Source organism: Seriola aureovittata, chromosome 17 (assembly GCF_021018895.1).
Source record: "Seriola aureovittata isolate HTS-2021-v1 ecotype China chromosome 17, ASM2101889v1, whole genome shotgun sequence".
Taxonomy (NCBI): Eukaryota; Metazoa; Chordata; class Actinopteri; order Carangiformes; family Carangidae; genus Seriola; species Seriola aureovittata.
In genome coordinates this window covers 2,490,750-2,514,989 of record NC_079380.1, presented here as the reverse complement: position 1 = coordinate 2,514,989, position 24,240 = coordinate 2,490,750, and the positions used below count along the sequence as shown (strand labels likewise).

Sequence of the window (24,240 nt, the reverse complement as noted above, 5' to 3'; positions counted from 1 at the left end):
ATACGAACACTGTCTTATTGTTTGATTAAAGTCTGCTGGTGAATTAAATCTTTCTAAGCACATTTTAATTGGAACTAAGAAAATGTTATTTAACTCATTTGATTTGTTTAATAGGTTTGATTATTGTGATGTATAACAGGTGAGTGTAGGTGACATGTAATTATTTTATTGTATCATAAAAAGGTGTTCTGTATGTTAATATTCATTTAAACTAGTCTGCCAGTTCTCCACGCAAATGTCATAACTGACATTATTTACACACAGATAATTAGTTACATGTGTGGTTATAATACAGAGTGTTACACAGCAGCATTCATTGTGTCTTGTGTCCTTGAACTTGACCTTGTTGAGCATTTAACAAGAGGAGAGTGGCTGTGTGTGCGTGCATGTGTGTGTGAGTGTGACAGAGAGAGAGAGAGAGAGAGAGAGAGAGAGAGAGACAGAGAGCGAGAGTAGTGCCCAGAGTTTTTTCTTTGTTTTTTTTCAATAAAATGAAGAATCAGATCCAGCAGACATGGAGCGGCCCTGCTGACAGGCCGGCCTGTAACAGAGCCGTGCATTAGTTCAACGGTCAGTTGCTGTTCTATATTTATTCAGTAGGTCTGATTACTCACATGAAATCTGAGAAAACTTTCTGTAAAATCTCTGCTGTGTCATCACTGAAATTTATTGAACATATTTAAATATGTAGTTTAAATGCTTATCTCGCTGTGATGAACAAGACAACTGAACTAATCTGATGATGTCCCATGTGCACAGTGAACAAACAGCTGGAGTTTTTAAAACAGTTCATCACAGTGAGCCTGAGTCTGCTGCTCTCTGACTGAGGAATATTTATTTTAGTGACAGTAGAAACAATCCAGTAGCAATATTGTAAAGAGCTGTACATTAACAAAGCGTGGAGCTGAACCAATTTGCTTGATTAGATGATTGATACAAAATTCAATTGCAACTGTCTATAATTATTTGAATAATTTAAAAGCAAAAATGTGTAAAATTGTCTCCAGTTTCGCATATGTGAATATTTTCAGGTTGTCTTCGGTTTTCTCTGATACTAACCTGAATATCTTGGGTTTTTTGACTGGTGGTTTCCAAAACAAAGCATCTGAGGACTTTGTAAACCAGCTGAATAAAACGGACTTTATAGTAATCAGCAGATTACTTGATAAGTAAAACAATCATTTGCAGCCAAGAAAGAAAGACAAGAATAACTGAACCTATTTAGAAATACTGACAATGAAATAACAAAACAGAAATCAAGAAATAGAGGAAAAGTAGAGATATAGATCTAAGAATGTGATTTATTTTGTTGACGTGGCTCTGACTGAACCAGCTGTGGTCACCTCTGGCTCCTGTCTTCTGTTATAAACATCTCCAGGTAAAATGTCAGGTATCAGTATCACAGTTTAGAACTTGTTGACCATTTGGCAACAAACTCCAAACTCCGAAACCTGTTCACCTTAGAGATCAAATGATGGGATATATTTAAGTGAAGGAACAAAATGCATCAAGGTGGAAATCCTGCAGCTCATGTGGTATTATACTGTATAAAATATATATTTCATATCATGCTACTTTTTTCAATCTTATTTATTGATTGCTAATTTTGGAAAAAGGACCCTGGATGAACTATAATTATGAGAAACAGGTTTCTTACATCTGTAGCATTGTGCATCTTTTGTTCTTGTTAACTTCTTACTTTAAGTTTCTCTATAGCATGCTGATGTATTTATAGGGTTTTTTTTAATTCATTAAATTTATTTCCGTGTAGGAATTGAATCTGCTGCTCACTGTCTCTGAAGTCAGCCAAATCTCTTCAGTGGATTAATATGAATAAATAAATGTTTCTTTTTTTAAGCCAACATACAGAGGGTGGCTTGTTGTAATTCTTTTCTTTCTGGTGATGCTGTCAAACATATTTAAATAAAAAACCTGTCAAGTATTCAGATCCTGATTTTACAGTTGAAACTGTCAACTGTTTTTAGGGTATTCAAGTATTTTTCTGTGAACAGACAGGATATCCGTTAACTCTCTCCTTCTGCGTGATTGTTTCCTCCTACATGTGATAATGACGTACTTGGTTTTCCCTCCTGTGTGTTGGTGGAGTCTGTCCTCTGTCCAGGGCTTCATGGTGGAGACGAGGTTGTGTGGCTCAGGTCCAATCAGCTGCAGCTGAAACCTGAAAGTTGCTCAATATCCTTCCAGATCATATTGTTCATTAATTTTTTACAGTCTATAATGTTGTCACGCTGAGGTCTACAAAATATCCGTCCTGGAGGAGGGAATCCTCCTCTGTGGCTCTTCCATTTTTCAGAATAGAGGGGGTTTTATTTTGGGAAGTTTTTCCTAGCTTGATTTGAGGGTCTGAGGACAGAGGGTGTTGTAATGCTGTACAGATTGTTAAGCCCCTTGATACAAGCTTGTGATATTGGGCTATATAAAAATAATTCTGACTGGACCTTTGTTCATTCAGGTCTGTGATGGCAGGTCTTTCTGTGTGATGTTCTGTTCCCTCAGTGGCCAATAGGAGGGAGCCTTGTACCTCAGTGTGCAGCTCAGGTGATCATCACATGAAAAGCTCTAACAGAGACATCTGACTTTCTTCTGGATTTATAACAATCACCCACTGAAGACACAATTACGCTGTTGAAGAGCTGTCAATGCAGTTTGGTTTACACACATTTCTTCTTCTCGTGGAGACCTGTCCTGATGGATTCTGGGAGAAACTGTTCAATTGATCAATAACATCAACAGTAAATGTCAGGCATTAATTTCAGCCTCTCAAAATCAAACACTGTGTATAGAACCTGACAGACTGCTGCCCTGTGATCAGATAGTCACTCAATAACATCACTGTAATGAACAGATTTTGTTTAGAAATTGAAACTCATGTCAAAGTTGAAATCTCCTTTTGTTTTCCAGGAAGCCTCAGACTAGCTCAGGTCAGCCTGTAGTATCAGAACTGACTATTTCTATCTTATCTATATATTCTACTTATATCCATCCATATTACCTATCTACATAGATACTGCTTGGCATTGTGCACTGTCGCTAGGTTGAAATAAAAAAACTACTGCAGTAGAATGAACTGACCATAACTGGATGAGGCTTATTTTCAGATTTTTGGTTGTTGTAAGAAAGTTAAATGAATGTGGAAGAACTCAGAATCAGAATCAGTTTTATTGGTCAAGTTTGTTTAAACATACAAGGAATTAGACTCGCATCAGACCGTCAGACCCATGAGTCGGTCCACACCCACCTTTGAACTCAGTCTCCATTTTGATCTCAGCTACTCACGTGGTATCTTACACAGTTGTGATGCTACAGGCAGACAGACAGACAGGCAGACAGACAGGCAGACAGGCAGACAAACAGACAGGCAGACAGACAGGCAGACAGACGGACAGGCAGACAGACAGGCAGACAGGCAGATAAACAGACAGGCAGACAGGCAGACAAACAGACAGGCAGACAGACAGGCAGACAAACAGACAGACAGACAGACAGGCAGACAGACAGGCAGACAGGCAGACAGGCAGACAGACGGGCACAAATAAACATTTTAGTCTAGTTTTATTATAGACCAAGAATGAACATTTTAGTCAGAGTTCAGCAAACTGTGTTCAAATAAATAATTCTGGAAAGTTGGAACAACATTAGCAAATCCAATGCAATCCCACTCTTGCACAATATGTCAATCAGAAATTGTCCAGAAAAAAGATAAGAATTACCACGTCATGGTTGTGTCCCTCCACCGCCCAAAAATATGGTCACAGTCTCTCCTTCCTGAGTTACAGCGTTGAATAATAGCCAGTGTTTTAGCAGAACTTTATGATGTCACAATGAAGTTGACCTTTAACCTTTTGAATATAAAATGTCATCACCTAACCCTTCTTTCAGTGAGACTAAATCCCATTACATCTGCAAGCGATGTAGCAATGTTGCGAGGTGCTATTTAAGCAATATCACGTGAGAGGGAGTGATGTTATACTGGATATCAGCACTGCTGTGATTCGGTCGTAGGTCAACTGTGATGTTGCTGTTCTACAACAGGTCTACGATCACTGTTATTGTCTTTGTTGATGACCAGTAAATTACTCCTCACTGCGCTGCTGTGCTCACTGAGTGCTGCCAGCCGATGTCGTCCTGACGTGACGTGCAGCACAGGAAACGTTACTGATGCACTTTCGTTTTCACTAACAAAATTAACACCAATCCCAGGTGTCAGACTGTTCCAGTAGAACAACAGAGATACACCAACAGACTCCAACAGACTAAGAAATGCAACGAGCCAGAAAAGAGCTAAACAGTGCAAACCACAGCAGCGCTGGTGATAATCATTTCCAACGTCTTGTAAAATGCTGCTTCGTGATAGTCCCACATTTTTTAGAGATAACGAGTTGTGTTGTCCCTGCTGTTGTTCAAAGCAGCAGCTGCTTTCACTGCCTCTTAACACAAAGCCCAGAGATTTATTGAACAAACAGTGCATCACATCTGGGCAGCACCATAATCTGCAGCAGAGTCAGCTGAAACAGGAAAGATGAACAGCTGCACGTCTTAACTGGTGCGTGCAATAAGAAGGAGCTGCTCTGTTCGCTTCAGTGTGACGATTGTTCTCTACAAGACAGCTCTGGAGAGGTCAGTAACACCGTTCTGACATTCAGCCAGTGTGACGTGTGACTTGACTATTGATCTTTTCTTCTGTTAACACTTGAGTGGATCAGTGAGGATCAGTTCATAACATGTCCTTAATGAATTACAATTCATTAAAATCTTCAGTCACACACACACACAGCATGTCTCAGTACTATGTATGCAGGCTGTCCCCTCCCCTCTGGAGCTCTAGTAACACGTCAGTGAGCCAATCAGAAGAGAGAAAGCCCTGAGCCTCTCTTCTGATTGGCTGACTGTTCTCTGAGTGGCGTCACAAATTTCCAGAAGTCCTGACGGCTGGTTTTAAGTCTCAGTGTCTGAATACAGGCTGTGTGCATTTCTCTGTGGACTGAGGCTCTGATACTTTCACAGTATTAATATAGAACCTAGACCTGATCTATAATCAAACAACACATGGCCACCTACCTTTATACTATATGGACCTTTAAAGCTCTAAGACAATACTTTTTTGTAGTCTGAAAAAAAACAGATATTATGGAAACTTGCTGTTTGTCTTTACACTGAACAAAAAAAACAAACAACTTCAGGTTTTTATTCACTCCCAGGTCCAATAACTCAAAGGTATTTATCAGCTCCAACTCCATGATAAAAACACGACACCTGAGTGATGTGAATACACAAATTTCCGAGCACAAACACTGTAAACAGAGCTGTCACCTGCACCTGTTACTGCAGCTACACCCTCCTACACCTGACAGTGTGCTGTGCTCAGGGCTGCACTCAGTAACTTTTAAAAATGTACAATCACAGACCAAAGCATCTCAAATGGAGGCTGTGACACCAACTCATGGATGCGACGCAGCAGATTCATTTTAACAGTCTTCATTGCAGCAGGCAGCTTGCCATTTGAATCTGTGTGTGTGTGTGTGTGTGTGTGTGTGTGTGTGTGTGTGTGTGTGTGTGTGGTCTGTGTGTGTGCTCTGTAACTGCATGTGATGACAATGCTCCGTGCAGTTGTGTGTCTGTGTCCTCTCAGTCTGAACAGAAAGGCAAACTCATCTGGTGAAAGGAGTCAACGGCCTTTTAACAGGTTTGAAAAATCTGCCTATATGCACAAATTTAAGTGTAAAAGGGGTATAATACATGTTGGCTTCATTTTCAGCCCCAACAGGTTGATGCTTGGTGGAAAGCAACACCAATGTTAACTCTTCTTTTGATTCTATTTCTGTCACTTCTTTTCTTCTACTGAAGTTAGCATGCTAATCAGCTAGCTCCACTCCGGCTGGAAAAATCATGGAAAAATAAGACTGAAGAGAGAATCATTGATGATATCAACAAGCCGAGCTGCACATCATAAGTTAATGTCTTCTGGTATTTGACGAGCATTCAAACTTTACTGACAACACACCAACCCATCCCCACACCTTGCTTTGCATTTGGTAAGTTTTCATTGTGAAAGAATTCAAATCCAGTAAGAATTCAAAGTATGCAACAAGTCACAACTCTTTCCTGGCGGGTTGTTGAAGAACATTCAGGTAAATTAAGAATGTCAGTAATTTAGATTGATTTAAGTTGATAGAAAGTGGTCAATCTTATAACACCAGAGGTAAAACTACAACAGAAAAATTATGAACAGAGTCTGTGTTCTCAGTAAGTGATTATTGCCATGCAGATTCGGCTCAAGTATGGACGGTAAAACACCAGAGCGTGGTGATAAAGCATATTCAATAGCCATATGTTTTACAGATATAACTGTGTACTTTGATCATTGGATCAAAACTACCAGTCCTTTGGGATAACAGGATTTGGCAGAGTGTGACAGCAACCAATGGAAAGCATTACATCTCTAAAAAGCCCTGGTGTTGAGGAAGAAATCAAAGCCACCAAATAAATCTCATTGGTATGCACAAATGAAGCTGTTTATCCTGCTTGAAGAAATATGTCCTAATAGGTGTCTGTATGGGAAGTTATTCTTCCCTCTGCATTCAATGTGTTTCTAATAAGAAGCCAGGTGTTAGTGAATGACTGCTGAAACAAGAGTGTAAAAATAACAGCTGGTAGAAATCTGATCTGGATGAAATCCGGATGGATCAAAGTCAATGAGAAACACAATGCTGTCCCTAACTGCCCCAAGCAAGGCAACTTTCCACCTACTATTTTAAACACAGGCAGTCCGGTTCTGTTTGAACATCAAATTCAAAGCGATTGTGAGAGGATTGAATTCAGTCTAATTAATTTTATACAACTGGTTAACTGTCAGAGCCTTGCTGAAGTTAAATGTAAGTACTTTATATTAATGAAGAATGTTCTGTTCTGAAATTTCATATTTACGTGATTTATAGCAACACTGTCGTCACAAGGAAAACAATAGCATCGTATATTCAAACTTGTTTACGTATACCTGACATGAACCTCTAGTGGCCACGTGAATTATGATTTTTATGACAAATTTAGGTCAGACAAAAAAAATTCCCAGTCATGAAGGTTAAATTATTGTTAAATTATTAAACTTCCTGTCTTATAGTATATTCTCATGTCTCATAGCATTATAAACCAATATGCAGTGTTTTAAACCTTCACTCATGGATGTTCCTTAAGGCCTCATATAGTCTAAAGGTAGATGTCCATGTGTAGTTTGATTATAAAGCAGGTCTAGGTTCTATATTAATACTGTGAAAGTATCAAAGCCTCAGTCCACAGAGAAATGCACACAGCCTGTGTTCAGACACTGAGCCTTACAACCAGCCACCCGGACTTCAGGAACTTTGTGATGTCACAACAAAGCAGTCACGAAGCCCCACCCACCGGGACCCAGCATCCAACCTTGCAGGATTTGGTTTCTCTGAGTGTTTACCTGAAATCTGTTATATTTCTATTGGATCACTCAGAAAACAGTCAGCCAATCAGAAGAGAGGCTCAGAGCCTCCTGAGAAGCCTGAGAGAGGAGATGTAAAACTACATTGAGATGGTTTTTGGTTCTTAAAACTACAAGTATATCTTCTTATGGATCAACATGTCAAACAAAACACAGAGAAGAAGAAAATATGGGACCTTTAAAATGGACTACTGAATTGAGTTTCATCTTCTCACAGGTATGTAAAACAGCATGACCCAAACAATACAACCTCTCATTTTTAATGCAGTCTGAACACCTAATAACTAAATGCTGTTTTTCAACCCTGAACACATTTGTTCCCCAACCTCAGCCACCCCACACCCATGTGTTGTGTAAATAGCTCGACACAGGGATTTTGAAGGTTAGATTTCATAAGGAAGCTTCCACCATGGCCAGCCCCCTGTTGGGGAACATAGGTTAAACAAAAGTCCTCGACAGAAAACATAAAAGACATGCTCCCTTCAAGAATCTAATGAAGAAAGAGGTGCACTCAACAACACATTCACATTCACAAGTTCTTACAAATATCTGTGTTCCACACAGCAGAAAAGGCTAAATGTGGCTAATAGTCAAATCCAGCTTAGTACCCCAGGAAATACATTCATAGAGGATTAGTTTGCTTTATGTACAGCACATATGTTTGGTATCAATACAGGAAGTAGTGTCCTATTATGTAGCAAATATGCAAGCAAGGATGTGGAGGTCACAGTGGTGGACTAGCATCTGACGTTCACAGAAGAGACCAGAATTTGGGCTCATTCACAATTTATGTTCACTTTTCGTCACGCTGTTCACATGGCTTAGGAATGGCAGTGTCTGTCTGTCTGTCTGTCTGTCTGTCTGTCTGTCTGTCTCTCTGTCTGTCTGTCTGTCTGTCTCTCTGTCTCTCTGTCTGTCTGTCTGTCTGTCTCTCTGTCTGTCTGTCTGTCTGTCTGTCTCTCTGTCTCTCTGTCTCTCTGTCTGTCTGTCTGTCTGTCTGTCTCTCTGTCTGTCTCTCTGTCTGTAAGCTAATAGATTGGTGAGCTGAGATCCTGTGTGAAGATGGGAGAAACTTCCAGAGGGTCGACCATCACTGCAACACTCCACCGATCTGGACTTTATGACAGGCCCTGTTCAGACCTGATATTAACATCCGTCTCAGGTGATCCAATCACGCATTGAGACACATTTAGGACGCATTTGAGATCCAGTCACTCAGACCACATTCGGAGGAGGTCTGGACCACATGTGGCCACATTCTTTTAGCAGTGTGAATGCAAATGTGTCCTGGGCCACACTGAAGGAGCAGCTACTCTACTGACGTCCTCTGCTACAGTCTGATTAGTCCCAACACTGTTCCATCATGAACCGAAAATACTGGACTATTTCAACTAGATAAAACCTGATTTCACTGTAGAGCCGTGAGCTCTCTCTCTCTCTCTCTCTCTCTCTCTCTTTCTCTCAGTCATAGTTAAACTAGCTAAAAACAACAAACACATGTTTATTTACATTTAGAGTGGGGAAGTGGGTCACTTGAGACGCACATGGAGACGAAGTCTAATGCCAGGTGTGAACTGACGTGCTTAGAGCTGTTAGCTTGTGATCAGCCCACCTGTGACGCATGTTAATGCCAGGTGTGAACCGAGCCGCAGAAAGGCCAGATGAAGTTTCTTCTCTGTGAAAGTCTCTCTCAGAGAAACAAGATTCTGTGGACTGATGGGACAGGTTCTCTAAAGCTCAGAGTGACCATCAGGTTCTTGGTCTTCTCTCTCACCAAGGCCCTTCTCCCTGATCACTCAGTTAGTCCGGGTCCAGTCCTGGTTGTTCCAAACTTCTTCATTTAAGAATGATGGACGCCACTGTGCTCTTGGGAACCTTCAATGCAGCAGGAATTTTGTTGTATCCTCACCCATATCTGAGCCTCGACACAATCCTGTCTGAGTTCTGCAGGCACCTCACAGCTTGGTTTTTCTCTGATCTGCATTGTCATCTGTGAGACTATATATAGATAGTGTTTGTCCAATCAGCTGAATTTAACACAAGTTTACCCCAGTCAAGGTGTAGAAACATCTCAGAGATGATCAAGAGAAATGTGTCATAGCAAAGTGTCTGAATACTTATGTCAATTTGATATTTCAGTTGTTTGATTTTTAACACATTTGCAAACATTTAAAAAAATTCAGCTTTTGCTTTGTCATTATGGAATATTGAGTTTGGACTGAAGAGATGAGTTCTTTATAATATCTGGAGGTTGTGCATATAAGAAACACTTTAGAACAGGCCTTACAAAGAAAATACAAATATAAGACTGTTAACCATCATGCTGAACAAAAAGGCTTCCAATCATCACTGCCACTGAGGGTTGGGGGGGGGGGGGGGGGGGTATGGGCTATACATTGTACACACTACTGGTATGGAGACGTTGGCAGATGTTGCACAAACCCAGCTAGGTTGTTTCATTTTGAACACATTGATGATATGGGTGTACTCGGGGACAGCACACATATTTTCTGTAAGTTCATAAACAGTATAGCAACATGTGCGACCTAGCTGCATATGTTTAACACATGTTGCACCTAGAAGTAATGCAGCATGTGCATGGTTCCTCCAATATGAAAACAGTGAAGAAGACAGAGTGTTAGGGTTTGATCAGTCAACAGAGCGAGACACTTCATCCCTCTCAGTGACAGCCTCCCAACCTTTATTCCCACAGCCTCAAACTGAGGTCAGACCATTTCTCTAACCATCTTCACATTGTTCCAGTGTTTACCCCAGAGAGAGGGAACAGCAAGTTAAGCAGGAGGGCAGAAAGCTGCTGGACTGTGAAGATACATCCCGTGTGTTCATGAGGAACATGCTGAACCTTTCACCTGCTCACTCAGTATTCAGGTTCAGCAATATTATAGCACGTTAACTGAGCACTAGTCACACACAGTATTTACCCAGAAGCATCCTATCACCTCATACATTATGACTGTGCACTAAACCAGCTTTCCTTTTATTTCCTCTGAAGTAGTTTTGAAGCAGTTTTGTTTCAACTGTGAATTGTAACAGTTTTTGGAAAGACGTCCTGCAGATCAGGCCATCAGATAAGTCTGGAACAATTTATTTTGTCACTAAGTTTAAAGAAAAAGTGTGGAAAAACAGATTACTCCGCTAGTTTCACTTTATTTTCTAATAAAAAAAAAAGAACCCTAACCCAATCTTGTCCTTATATATCTGGACACATATGGTATCTATACAAGAATTTGAAATAATGTTCTGAGCGTTTGAATGGCATCAGTGGGTCAGTGTGATCAAAGTGTCAAGGCTCAGGTTAGTTCTTTTTTCTCCCTTCCATTGTATTTCCCTGTGTCTTCTCTGTTCTCCCCTGTGTGTGTGTGTGTGTGTGTGTGTGTGTGTGTGTTGTGGGCATGAATACCTCCCCAAGCTCCTGCCATTCCTACACAAGTGACAGCAACAGTGAAATGAAACAAGCAGATTCCTCTCATACCAAAACAAAAACCAGGGACAAATCCAAGTATTTTTTCAAGTGTGACATGATAATATTATGAAGATCTGTTAATGTGCTTATGCTTGAAGACTTTAAATTCATAACAGAAACCTACATTTCAAATTAGAATAATGCAGTTTAAAAGATGTGGGAATTAACCAGACAGGGAGGCTGTAATAGAGATGCTATTAACTTGCATTATGGAGGTTAAAGGATCCAGTGTTTTTGGAGCTTGACCCATAGAAACATTGGCAGGATACTGTAGGCATTAATGTGTGAGAGGCTGCTTGGAGGAAGAGATTGGAAACAAGGGTGAAGAAATAACAGATCAAAGTAAATATCAGGACATTCAGCTTCTTAAATAAGCAGCCAGCAGTCAACAGATATAAACCCTCCCTGACAGTGGTGTTAGAGTTTCAATATCCAGGATCACCGGTGCATACGGCATGGACTTAAAGTCAGAGCATCTCTGTCTGGTTTTTTGTCCATTTTGTTTTTAATGTCTCTTGTTAATCCTCCTACTTCATGCGAGTGTGCAAAGAGCACTGTCAGACATCATCAACAGCTGGCTCTCATTCTGTCACTTTTTGATTGGTAAATGTACAATCATACTTCATAACTCTAACAAATTTTATAAGAATAACTTTTATTTTGAAATGATCCCATGTTTCAGAAGTCTGCTACAGAAAATGATTACTTCTGTTAGAGAGACTCCAGCTATAAATCACAGTTAAATACAAAGGATTTTTATTATGCTCTATATCTTTGATTGGTGTTGACAGTAGTTTTTACACAGTACAACCAAGTTTTATCAGTTTGTTCATAAAAGCTCCACCCCTCTGTCTAACTGACCTGAACATCACTCTACATACTGCACATCTCTGTGTTTGTGAATGATATGACAAACAAAAAGGAATTTGTTCATGCATAGTATGTCATTTACATGCATGAAATAAAATCATGAATATTTGATGTATTAACAGTGCTTTATTTTCACTCTCATATTTTCAGCCTTTACTTCCCTGTACGTAGGAGGAAACAAAGCCACTGTCAAGAAAAGACAAACGTTTCTCAGGAAACGACACTGCACAGTCATAAAACTACATTTCACTTGTAAAATGTTGAGGTACTTTTTCTTTATTCCACTAATTCCATTTCATGCTACTTCATACTTTTACTACGTTATAGAGTGAAATATTCTACTTCTCCTAACACTCAGTGGATAACTTCAGGTAGGCTATCAGTTACTTTGCAGATTCTGACAGTAGCCCACAAAATATCACATTAATGCGTCAGTGGTTATAGTTTCATTATTCTGCATGATGAGTGTTTTTACTTTGGGCTTTTTATTCATATTTCTGTGCTAATACTTTTTGAAAATTGACTGTAGGTCAGCTACACTGAGCTATTTGCTTCTTTTACTTCATTAAATAAAAGCTCTCCCTCCACTGCAGTTCACACACTATTGAACAACAGATGAGCAGAGTTGAGCTCTTTACGCATCAAAATGTTCATTCATGATAATACTCTGCAACTGGGACTGCTCGGTCTGGATATGATTCTTCTATAGCACCTGTGTTTTCTTTTTATAATGATAACTTTCCTCCGTGTAACAGTGACTCCACCCTACCTGGCGTCTGTCTGTCTCTGTCCTTTTTATCATCATCTGACCGCTGGATTAACAATCAGAGCAGATTATAGCTATAATAAACCCCAAAACACAGGTTCAAAGGTCAGCTTCTACCCTGGAGGTACGGCTGTGCACTTATAGCCGAACGGTTTGATTAATGTGCTGCTAAAGCTCAATTCATCTGCCCCGTGAAGTCATAACCGCTTATTATTATTTTTTTAAACTGATCTGAATATTTCTTCAAATCTAAATGCAAAACCACGAGCCAATTTATTTTATAACAGGTCTGAAATTCTTATTTCAAAATAAGATGCTTGTTTACTTTATTTACATCCCAGAAAAATTAAAAAATACATCGACTCTCGAAAAAAGGAAAGGGAAGGAAATGCCTTGAGAATAATCGATAGGCTATAAGAAATGATAATAAGTTATAATATTTGTCAAACCAGACTGAGAATGAATGATAGGTCTATCATACGGACAGCTGTAGCCATAATAATTATAGTAATTAATAAGTCCTCTGCACAGTGCTCCACATCGGCCAATTTGGAGCCATTAGGCCTGTAATGATTTACTTCCAAACATCAAACGGTGGAGCACAATGAGGGTCTGGCTGCTGTCTCTGCCTGCACGTCTTTAATTCTCCATAACAAAAGTACAAAGGCCGAGACGGAGACCAAAGGCTTTACCCCTAAACACATTTAACACCTCTTCGGGCCGCGGCGCCGCGCCGGGCCGACGAGCACTCCTCGGCCTGTCTGGAGCGCCGGTGATGGGGCAGAGGAGGAGAGAAGAGCTGCCCCGGGGGAACTCAGACAGTAGCGGGGCGTGAGGGGGGAGGGAGGGGGTGTTTGTTGGGACAGAAACACCTCATCTTCTCCCTGTGTGTCTGAACAAACCTGAATGAAGTGTGTGTGTGTGTGAGAGAGTGTCAAAGGAGACTTGGGCCAGTATCTTCACCGGTGCCTCTGAAGCGGAGCTGCCTGCAGTCCTGGAGGGGAGAAGAAACACGGGACCGTCGTGAAAAAGACGGAGGGAAATTTTGTCATTTCTACACCTTTAAAGAAAAACAACCTGATGCGTGAGTAAACGTTTTGAGCAAACTTTGTTATCACTGAGACCCAAACAATCAATTCCTAATGTTGTGTTTTGTTGCACAACAAAAAAAAACAAAACAAAAGTCTTTTATTTTTATTTTTTTTTACAAAAAAAAAAACATTTTCCAAATATTCTAAACAGTTGAGAAATAGAAATATGTCCTTATGATTTATACTTTTGATTAATACCTTACTTCCTCATTGTCCCACAGACCCCCACTCCTCTGTGTGTAAAAAAAGATAATTAGCCCACATGTTTTTTTCATCTGACCATATTATGACCTAATATTTAGAAAAGTAGTTCCATTTGTCATAAACTTTTTATCGTGACAAAATGCATAAATTAACATACATTACTGCACCAAATTAGGACATTTTCATGCTTTATGCGTTGAATGGACCAAAAAAATCTATATGTCTTTTTAATGCCGAAACCTCACCCACAGCCAAAGTAATAAAGAGATGTACAGTAGGCCCTGTCTTATTATACAGTCATACTCCAAACATCAAACTGTTATAAAACACTTCGTAGACTTATTTGGGATTTGGGAGAGGGAGTTTCTGAGTAAAAAACATTCTGTCAACACCAATCACAGATGTAGAGCGTGTAGGTTGATAAAAATCTATTGTATTTAACCATGGCTGCAATTATTATGTTTGATATTTCCTGGAACATGTCACGTCAAAATCCGTTTTTGAGCCTATAAAGAGCCCAGAAAGATCATTAGGGTCAAGAAGTAAGTATAGAAAAGTGACTATCAAAGTTTGATTGTGTTTTTAATGTCTGAGTTACAGGTACAGGCTGTAGCGTTCAGCATAGAAACATCTGTTTGAAGTCTTTCCTAATCAGACATAATAACAAAGCTACATCCACTAACAGGTACAGGCTATATTAATATTAGGCCTTATTGTAAAGTGTGCCACGTGCCTGCTGTGAGCTCGTGCTTCCGTATCCATCATTTCAGTGGCGGAGGGCAGACGGACGCCGGTGGCGGCTGTGGCCGGGGAGGAGCAGCAGGAGCCCTCCCAGCGCAGCGTCTTCCTCGACCAGAGTCGGCGGCACCGGACGGCGTTCACGCGAGAGCAGCTGTCCCGACTGGAGCAGGAGTACGGCAAGGAGAGCTATGTGTCCAGACCCCGGCGGTGCGAGCTGGCCACGGCGCTCAATTTACCAGAGACAACCATAAAGGTACAGCGGTGAAGCAGCCCTGCAGTCAGCGTGGTTAAAGGGCATGCCGCAGTTCTTCTATGTTTTACACTAAAACCAATAAGTTTATAAGGACTAATGATATTAGCTACTGTCATACATTTCAGAATGCTTTCCCCTATAGGAAGCCATTAGTTTCAACTCATGCAGTGGCTAAATTATGAAATGTTAGAGATTAGCTATATATAACAATGTGACAGAGATCAATAATCTATAACAGTGAACAGTGTAGAACTTCTCTTTCTCTTGTTTTTATGTTTTATTAAAGTTATGTTCTGGTTGCATGATGCTTAGATAGTGATTTGAAAGTCATGTAGGCTCCTCTATCAATTCACTTTACTGGACTTAGAGTCTGTGCTCTCTCATTTTCTCATTGTTTGCTAAAGTGAATGAAAACTGGTGTTTTACCTGGATAATCTATTAAAAAACTACATTTTTAATTTTTAGCCTTTACAATATAGACTGACACATGTTTCATCCTTCATACATAACACAGCTGAAATGAAGTCTGCATGCAGCATAATGGTTTCATCAAAATGAAAACAATCTGAAGATCATTATATTCCACATATTATCCCCAACAACAACTAATGTTCAATCATTCACAATATGAGATGTTTTAAAGGGGTAGCTTATACAGTTAGAGCATCAACCTACCTGTATTTTAATGTTAGAAAGATACTTTCATCTGCTATTAACTCCTGGTGCTCAGAGGCAGGTCTGGAGGATTTAGATGGTTGAATAGATCAATGAGAATCAGGCGGGATTACCAAGCAAAACGGGAAACTGTGCAGGTTTATTGTATGGTAATTCATTTGTTTGTGTTTTTATTGTGTGTTAAGATAGATAGATAGATAGATAGATAGATAGATAGATAGATAGATAGATAGATAGATAGATAGATGGACTGATTTTCTTTACTCACTGTCTTCATCAGCAGATGAAAATTGTTCTGTTGCTCTATGTTTGACCTTGGAAACAGCAGTGAACAAAACAATCTTATTAGCAGTTTTGACTGTTTCATTAAGTCTTTATCAGGTCAAAAGTAATAACTAGAAATTCCTGAATAGTCCTTTTTCATAGCAGACATGTTTATTTGTCATAACAAGAAAAGCACAGGTGTTACTAATAACATGAACGATGGCTCTGTTGTATTCAAGTGTCTGGTGAGTCGTGACAGGATGACAGTGAGCCTGCATGAACAGTACAGCCCCTTTTACACTACAGTCAAAAACCCACTAACAACCATCATTAATTCATTATTTATTAATTATTTACATTTGCTACTATGATACGTCCAAATGTCTTCTGTGAAAAAGACCTATGACTCAAATTGATAGATTCAAGAGTGCACTGTCATTTTAAATTGTAATTTAGTATTGGAACATGGTATGATGCACCACTGAAGCACAACAACATGACCTGACATGATTAGGGCCGTAACTTAGTGTTATACTTTCCGCATGTGGAAGTACACGAGGGTCCGTGTTGGGTAAACTTCATCATCAGAGGGTGTAAGCACTTTGTTGTGTCCGTGTGGACTTGTTGCCTGTTCACACAGTAGGGCACTAACTGTCCACGTGCTCCTCCAAGCAGACTAGAAGTAAGTGTAATATCAACACCGTGGTGTCTGCAGCTGTCCGTGTGTGTGTCCTGAAGGAATTATAATTGAGGCCTTTAGGTGGGTCCTTCCATATTATCTGATCTTGTAAAAGGTTTCCTGCGTTTCCTGCACGTGGTATTTAAACGTTACTGATAGTGTCTTTATATGGTGCATATTCTTAAATCAATTTGTGCTTAATGAAACTATTACACGGCAAATGCAGGGCCGTATATTATCATTTTCCACTACTTTTAATCAGACAAAGTGCAACACTGTCTCTGCTTTCAGTCTCAACACACCTGCCCTCCTGTTCTTTTCCAAGATCAGCTGCAACAATGTTAGTATGTGAGGATCCCTGCACAAAGCTTGTATATGATTGTTCACTTCTCTTGGCATTAGACATCAGGGAGACTCAGTCTGCATATGTGTGTGCAGCTGTGGAGGTAGTGTGCGATGAAAGGTTGGTCTGTCCATGAACATCAGCTTGCTGGACATAAGGTGAAACATAAAATACAACTATCTTTACTCCACATGATTTCTGCATAGATGCTTTTGTTGTCATGGTTGTAGTTCTTTTAAACCTTGTATTTAGTTTGAAGCTAAAAACACTGGTTTATATGTGAGCAGAGGAGGGAGAAGCAGGGGGAGAGAGAATTTAAGGAAATCCTTCAGCATTTTGGGAAATACACTTAGATTTCTTTCCACAATAAATGTCTGAGTACAGAGCTGGACTCGAGAGATGTTTACCTTTAGCTATAAGCATTAAGACTGAAGGAAGGAGAGAACAGCTGGCATGTCTGACTCTGGCAAATATACAAAAGTACACTGACCCACACCTCTTATGCTACATAATTACAAGAATAGTTCTACATTTTGGAAGATGTTTTTGGTCATTTTCTAATAAATAAGATTTAAATGAGAAAATCATTACCAGTGTCAGTGTACCATGTCTGTACAGTAAGTAATATGAAGCTACCATCAGCAGCCAGTTAGCTTAGCTTAGCATAAAGTCTGAATACAGGTGCAACAGTTATGGCAGGAACACACTGCCTGCGTTGCATGTGCGAGGTGGCTATGTCAGTGAACTGCTGTGACTCACAAGTGTGTGTGTGTGTGTGCGCTCAGCTTTATCTCTCTACAGTTTGCAGGTTACTGAATGTTGGATTTCTATTCGTTATTAATTCTTTTCTTATTTATTTTTGACAGAAAACAGCCACTGTCTCCACATGCAGCTGCTAAAAAGCTGTTAAAAAGGTTAAAATATTTATGTGTATGTAGCAGAATATGTATCATATTCAGCTTCAGGATAGACAGAGACAGCTATAGTGGAAGGTGTCAGTTTTATGTCATGTTGCTGCTATGGCGTCAACATGACAACAACGGGTCTTTTCTGTGTCTATTTCTGCGTCTCGTCGCCAGTGTGTTCGCTCTAACCCGTTAATGTGCGCTGAAATTAAAATCAACACATTCCACAGCCACCACGCTTACGCCACGCATCCAGTGTGCATGCTTCCTGGCCTTAGCCTGGCTCTTTTCAAAAGCTCCCTAATTAAATGATGATGACCAAGCCCAGCAGTTTACCTCCCTAAAACAAAACAAAAAATTGTTCTTCTACTTTGTTCTTAAGGAGGATTAGACAAAAGACATGTCATGTCTTCATTAATGAGTTTAAAAGAGCCTTCAGGAGAAAATAATTGACTGGAAAGAACTATGCTAGCTGTTTCCCTCTGTTTCCTGTCTTTGTGCTAAGCTAAGCTAACTATCTGCTGGCTGCAGCAACATATTTATCTCACAGACATGAGAGTATCTATTAAAATGTAGGAAAGCAAATTAGTGTATTTTTGTATGGTTTATCCAATCTTTACACAAACAGAAGAGTAAAAATCATGTGGTTTTAGGTGAAGTTAAATACTGGAACTTTTTTTGGTGAGCATTTTTTCCACAGTACTTTTGTGCAGCATCTCTGTGTCAAAAATCATTTCTACATTTCTGTTTTTTTTTTTTTTTTCTTTTTTTACAGATTAAACAAGTCAGAAAATGTTATTTAGTCAGCATTAGAGGTGTATATTTGACCTTTAGAAAGGCTAGGCTAATTGTTACCACCTGCTTCTACTCTATATGTAAAGCTAAGCTAATTACCCTTTAGCTCCACCTCCATATGGAACAACAACAGTGTCTAATGTACATCCTTCACTGATTTTAAGCTCTTATGAAATTCTATTGTCTCACCTCATTTGTTCACACACAGTTTCTTTGCTTATAGACCACAAAAACAAGCAGATCAAAACAGAATCAGAGACAGCTACTCACCTACATGATTACACTCCCTTGACATTTCCCATGAATGTGAGTTTTTCATCTTCTCTCCTCTTATTTGTCATTTCAATCAGCGCAGGAGATTGAGTAGTGACAGGTTTAGCAGCATCTAACATTTGACGCAGAGGCCCACTGACCCACTGCAGCAGCTTTAATATGCAGTAAATGCAGCCACCTTTTTGGCAACTACTGGAGAGTCTTTTATGAAAGAGCAGGAATGCGAGGCGAGGCCTTGTAAACGCCACCACCTGACGTTTTAGAAGCGCAGTCTTCCGGGAGAGTCTGTGAGTAAAATAGTTGAGGACTGGACAGACAGACACACACACAACTTGTCAGCCTCAGCTATAAAGTTTTAAGAAGGTGGAGACATTAGTGCTGTATTAATGTGACAAACTGAAGCGAAATTGAATCTGCTGCAGAGTAATGCAATTGGAATATTTACATAAATTAGGAGTCGTTAGTACAGTAATATTCATGATTCCCACACAATGTATCCCAATGACTTTGATGATCCCCTGACATTACCTGTAGCACCACCAGCAGGTTGGTATGTTTAGAAATTGAAAAGCAAAAAATTGAATGGATTGCTGTGAAATATAAACACATTCATGTTTCCCACATGATGGATCTTACAGGATTTGGTGATCATTTAACTTTTATTTCAGCTCCACCAGCTGGTTGACTTTTTTTTTTGATTGAAATATTGGATGGATTATCATGAACATTGAGATAGATATCCAACTTCCGGCTTAATTACATTTTTATTAATGATCCCGTCTTATCATCTGGCACCATGATCAGGTCTAAATTAAATACTTTGGTTTATGACCACATACCTGCAACACTAAGGACATTACCATCAGCCTCAGCTGCACTTTGTGTTTAGTGCTACTTAGCAGGTGTTAGCATGCTAATGACCATAAACATGTTAAAGACTCCTCTGATGAAAAGCAGTATTTAACCTTGTTAACATACATATGATGTTTTTATATAACACAAGACATATGATGAGAGAAATAATCATCAACTCCATGACTGAGTGTTTCCACCTTGACCTGCAGTGAACCAATGACAGTCTCATAAACACAGATTCAGAAAGCCAGGGTTTCATACGTCACAAACCTCAGGAACCAATCCTGTCAGCTTGTGGGGATGGGGGGCGGGGCTAAATAAACCTGAGACCTGTCAGTAGAGAGAGAGAGAGAGTTAGCATTAGTACAACAACTAACACTGTGTCAGCCACTGCCAGTTACAAGCTAACAAACAATAAAAACAAATAAAAGATGCTAACTATGCTAACTGTTCTGATACGTCTGCTAGTCTCTAGTTCTGGTCTCAGACTCCTCATCTGAGTCTGAGTCTGACTGAGGCTCAAACATGTGGCTGAGTCTCTCTGATGTTTCCTCCTCTAACCATCTTGATACTCTCTGCTCTTTCACCTGTCCACCTGGAGACAGCAGGTGGTGGGCGGGGCTCAAGGCCTGATCCATGTATAGGAAGTAAGAGTACATGAGCTTCTGACACAGTTTTTTCACCTTTAATGTGGAAAAACTATGTTAAAATGTTGATCATATGAGAGGATTTTTATATAGTTTAAAACATGTCTGGAGGAACTAACATAACCTGGTAAATATTAGCATGTTAACATTGTAATTGTGTAAATTCTATACATAACAAAACAACAAAAGACGTGGATGTGTGCGTTAGCAGTGTAGATGTCACCACATCCAGCCTGTTAGTCCACAGTCCAGTCCAGTCATGATGTGGTTGTACTGTAATTAGTTAAACACAAGACAGGAAATATCATGCTGACCTGTATGTTGAGTCGCTCTAATTGATGTTGGGAGGAAACATAAATCCTCTGTACATCCATCCATCCTCCCTGATACTTTTCCTGCGCCACACCAATGCTACACCAATGTCACACTACTTCCTGCCTGCTCTTCCTGTACTGTTTGAACACATGAGCACTGCTGTCGACGTCTATGAACAGCTTCACTTTCATCGAGAGTGGCTGTGACCATGTATGCTTCAGTACTTTCTCTCCATAGAGGAGACTCACAGCGACTCCACCTTCTCACCTTTCTGACTTTCTCCATATTGTTTTTTTTTCCTCACTCCTTTGCTCCATCCCCTCTCTCCAGGTGTGGTTCCAGAACAGGAGGATGAAGGATAAACGCCAGAGACACTCCGTGCCTTGGCCTCACCCTCTCGTCGACCCCCTGGGTGCACTCTTGATGGGCCGTGCGTCTTCTTCCTCCACCTTACCATACCCCTTCATCCCGCCCCCACTCCCCCACCTCCCCCTTCACCACTACTCCTCCCTGGCTTTCTCCTTGCCAGCATCCTCAGCTCACAGTCCCTACAGTGCACCCATGAGGCCCCTGGATGCACTCCGCTTCTTCCAGTACCACAACAGGCCTGGGGGGCTGCCTCAGGCGACAGCAACCCTCTACCCCCCCGCCAGCATCGTGCACCATCCATCTTCGTGCCCCTGTCCCCTTTGTCTGCACTCGGGACCAGAACAACTCCTTAAAGCCAGAGGGGAGGCACTGGGACTGAGCCAGCCCCGTGGTCTCAAGGCCAACATCCAGCCTGCTGGTGTGGAGTGGACAGAAGAGATGGTGTAAATCCAGATGGAAACTACACCATGATCTCCAAGATTGTCAAACTGCTGCAAACAAATAAGCTGCCACAAGTAGCAGCATACTCCCTTTGCCTTCATTCAATGCTGTCGACAAGGAGGGGCAACTGCTATACACTAAAGTGTCGTGTGGTCTAAATACTCTAAATAAGAGACTCATATCAAAAGCACCTCAAAACACTGGAAATGGAAACACGCAAGTCAAAGGTCTTATCTAAAACATCAAAAATCACATGGCACTGCAAACTGGCAGCGTAATGGAGAGCCGTGCCACTAACAAGTTCAGTTTATCGGCCTGAACACTAACTATTTTGTCAGTGCTAACACATCGAACTCAATTTCATTTGGTTAACACTGCCAGCCCAAAAAAGATGCCTTCAAATTGGCTATAAAACAAATGTTTGTCTCACTTTGCTTTTGTTTGTACAATCACCGTTTGTTCATCCCAAACAGTTAATGTAGCAATTGTAGTAATGTTAACCTGATGGCTCAGACTCTTAATGCGAACTTCCGGTCTTTCTATTATATTCTCCCAGTCTCTCTCTCATTCTTGGTAATGTTCCTGAAGAGGGGACCTTGGTTATAGCTGTGGTTACTCATTCAAGCTGTCACATGGATGCAATTTCCATTCATTTTGAAGTGACCTGTCTGAATTGGTTTGGATTCAGTCTGAGCACACCTTGAGAAACCTTAAAGTGATAGTTCAAGTTACATGATGTGAGGTACTTATCTGTAGTCAGTGTATTACCTGCAGTAGATTCAGATCAGAGCTCTCCCAGTCTAGAGAAGCAGCAGGAGCATCAGCACAGAAGCTGAATGAGGAGCTGCTGTGGACGGAGACATCCGCACAAACCTGTTTTAGTCACTTTAAAAAAAATATACCCTGAGAAAAGGTAATACGCTGAGTATAGAACAGTACCTCACACAACCCCACGTCAAATAACCTAAACTATCACTTTAAGTCCACAGTATAGGTACTGCAGAAATGAATGACATCAGGTTTGTATAAAAAGATGAAAAGCAACAGCGCTCCTGATGGGCATTACATTTTTAAGTCTAAACTAGGGTTCAATTTAAGATTACTTAAACAATTAATCAGGTAGTTATGAATATTGCTAATTAATATTCTGTCAATAATATAATCGACTAATTGTTGCAGCTTTACATTAAAGCTTTGACTTTTGACCAACAAAATGTAATCAGTCCATCCTTGAGTCCAAGCAAACGTTTGTGCCTGATTTTAAGAAATTCCCTCAAACTGTACCTGAGATATCAAATTCATTAGAATGGGATAAACATTAGGGTCACAGCAACATTAACCTTTGACCTTTGATCACCAGAATCTAATCAGTTCATCCTTGAGTCCAAATGAAAACATTTGTGTCACATTTGAAGCAGTTCCCTCAAGGTGTTCCCAAGATATCACATTTACCTGGCCGGCATAAAAAAGAATGGACACAGACAATGCAAAGAGTAGTTTGTATAAGGATGTTCGATGTGACTCAGATAATATATCTTTCTATTTTTTAGGGCGTTTAACCAGGAAAAAGCAACACAGGGGTATATATATATATATATATATATATATATATATATATATATATATATATGTTGAAGTGGTCGCAAAAGCACAATCACACTGAGTGAAGCCTTTAATGTACATATCAGGGTTTGGTTGGATTTTCATTGTTTTCTCTGCTGTAACACTACAGACTACTGCTTTTATTTATTTCTACAACTGTAAAACTTTAAGTGGCATTCACTGACACCTTGGGCTATTTCAGGGTAAAGAGAGTACAGTTCGAAGCTGTTTACATTTCATTGAAGAGAACATAAAGTTCCTGTATATCAGTGTGCTTCTGGCAGGGTTTCAGTTGTATGATTATGTTAGACAGAAGGTGTTGAAGTGTGTTAAAAAAATATATTGAATAAATTGTCAAACAATCTTGTGGAAATGCTAAATGCAACAGTAACCTTTACTTCCAGCTTCTACATGTACTTAAAGTTATAGGAATTAGCTTTCTTTCTGAGGGTGAGATGAAAAGTTCATGTCCAAGTATGTAGCTGGAGTGAACATGTGGTTAGCCCAGGTAGCATAAAAAAACAGCTAGCCTCACTCTGTCCACAGTTAAAGGTCCATATTGTACACTTTTCCTGTGTTTTATTGGAAGTGATGATCCATAAGATATATTTGTGGTTTTACAAACCAAAAACAATCACAAAGTTTTACATCTCCTCTCTCAGGCTTCTCTCTGGAGCTCTAGTAACAACAGGTCAGTGAGCCAATCAGAAGAGAGGAGGCTCTGAGCCTCTCTTCTTATTCCTTCAAACGATCTCTGTCCAGATAATCACACCTGAAACCGCATATCACATGAGCGTTCAGGTACATTGTGCATGTTGAGCTGGTGTAAACAGGAAGCAGATTGTCTACTCTGTAGTTGAATCGTTGTGGAAAATACTACAAACATGGAACAGTAAAGACAGTTGTAGCAGTTGTCTGTAAATGGCAGAATTTAACTGCGCAACAGCTGCTAGCAAAGGTCTCAGCTTTTGCACAATCCTGGATATTCAAATTAAAATGGGGTCAGCAGCACTGTGAAGTAGTGTGGACGGCAGGTGTAAACGTAGCAAAAGAAATGAGTTTTAAAACTTTAAAACTGGATATACGTGGCTTTAGACTGCCAGGTATATATACACCATCCCCAGGTGAAAACCTATAAACATAAAATAATATAAAATTATAACAACTGGAAGGTTTAAT

The 24,240-nt window shown here is 40.0% G+C and overlaps 1 protein-coding gene across 1 annotated transcript; it reads left to right on the top strand.

Annotated features, from left to right (window-relative positions):
- Positions 1-7,898: 7,898 nt before the first annotated feature.
- eve1 (even-skipped-like1) lies at positions 7,899-23,331 on the top strand. Its single transcript, XM_056400743.1, has 3 exons — positions 7,899-7,926; positions 14,675-14,898; positions 20,980-23,331. The coding sequence occupies exons 1-3, from the start codon at positions 7,899-7,901 to the stop codon at positions 21,463-21,465; spliced, it is 738 nt and encodes a 245-aa protein (XP_056256718.1). The 3' UTR covers positions 21,466-23,331.
- Positions 23,332-24,240: the final 909 nt, after the last annotated feature.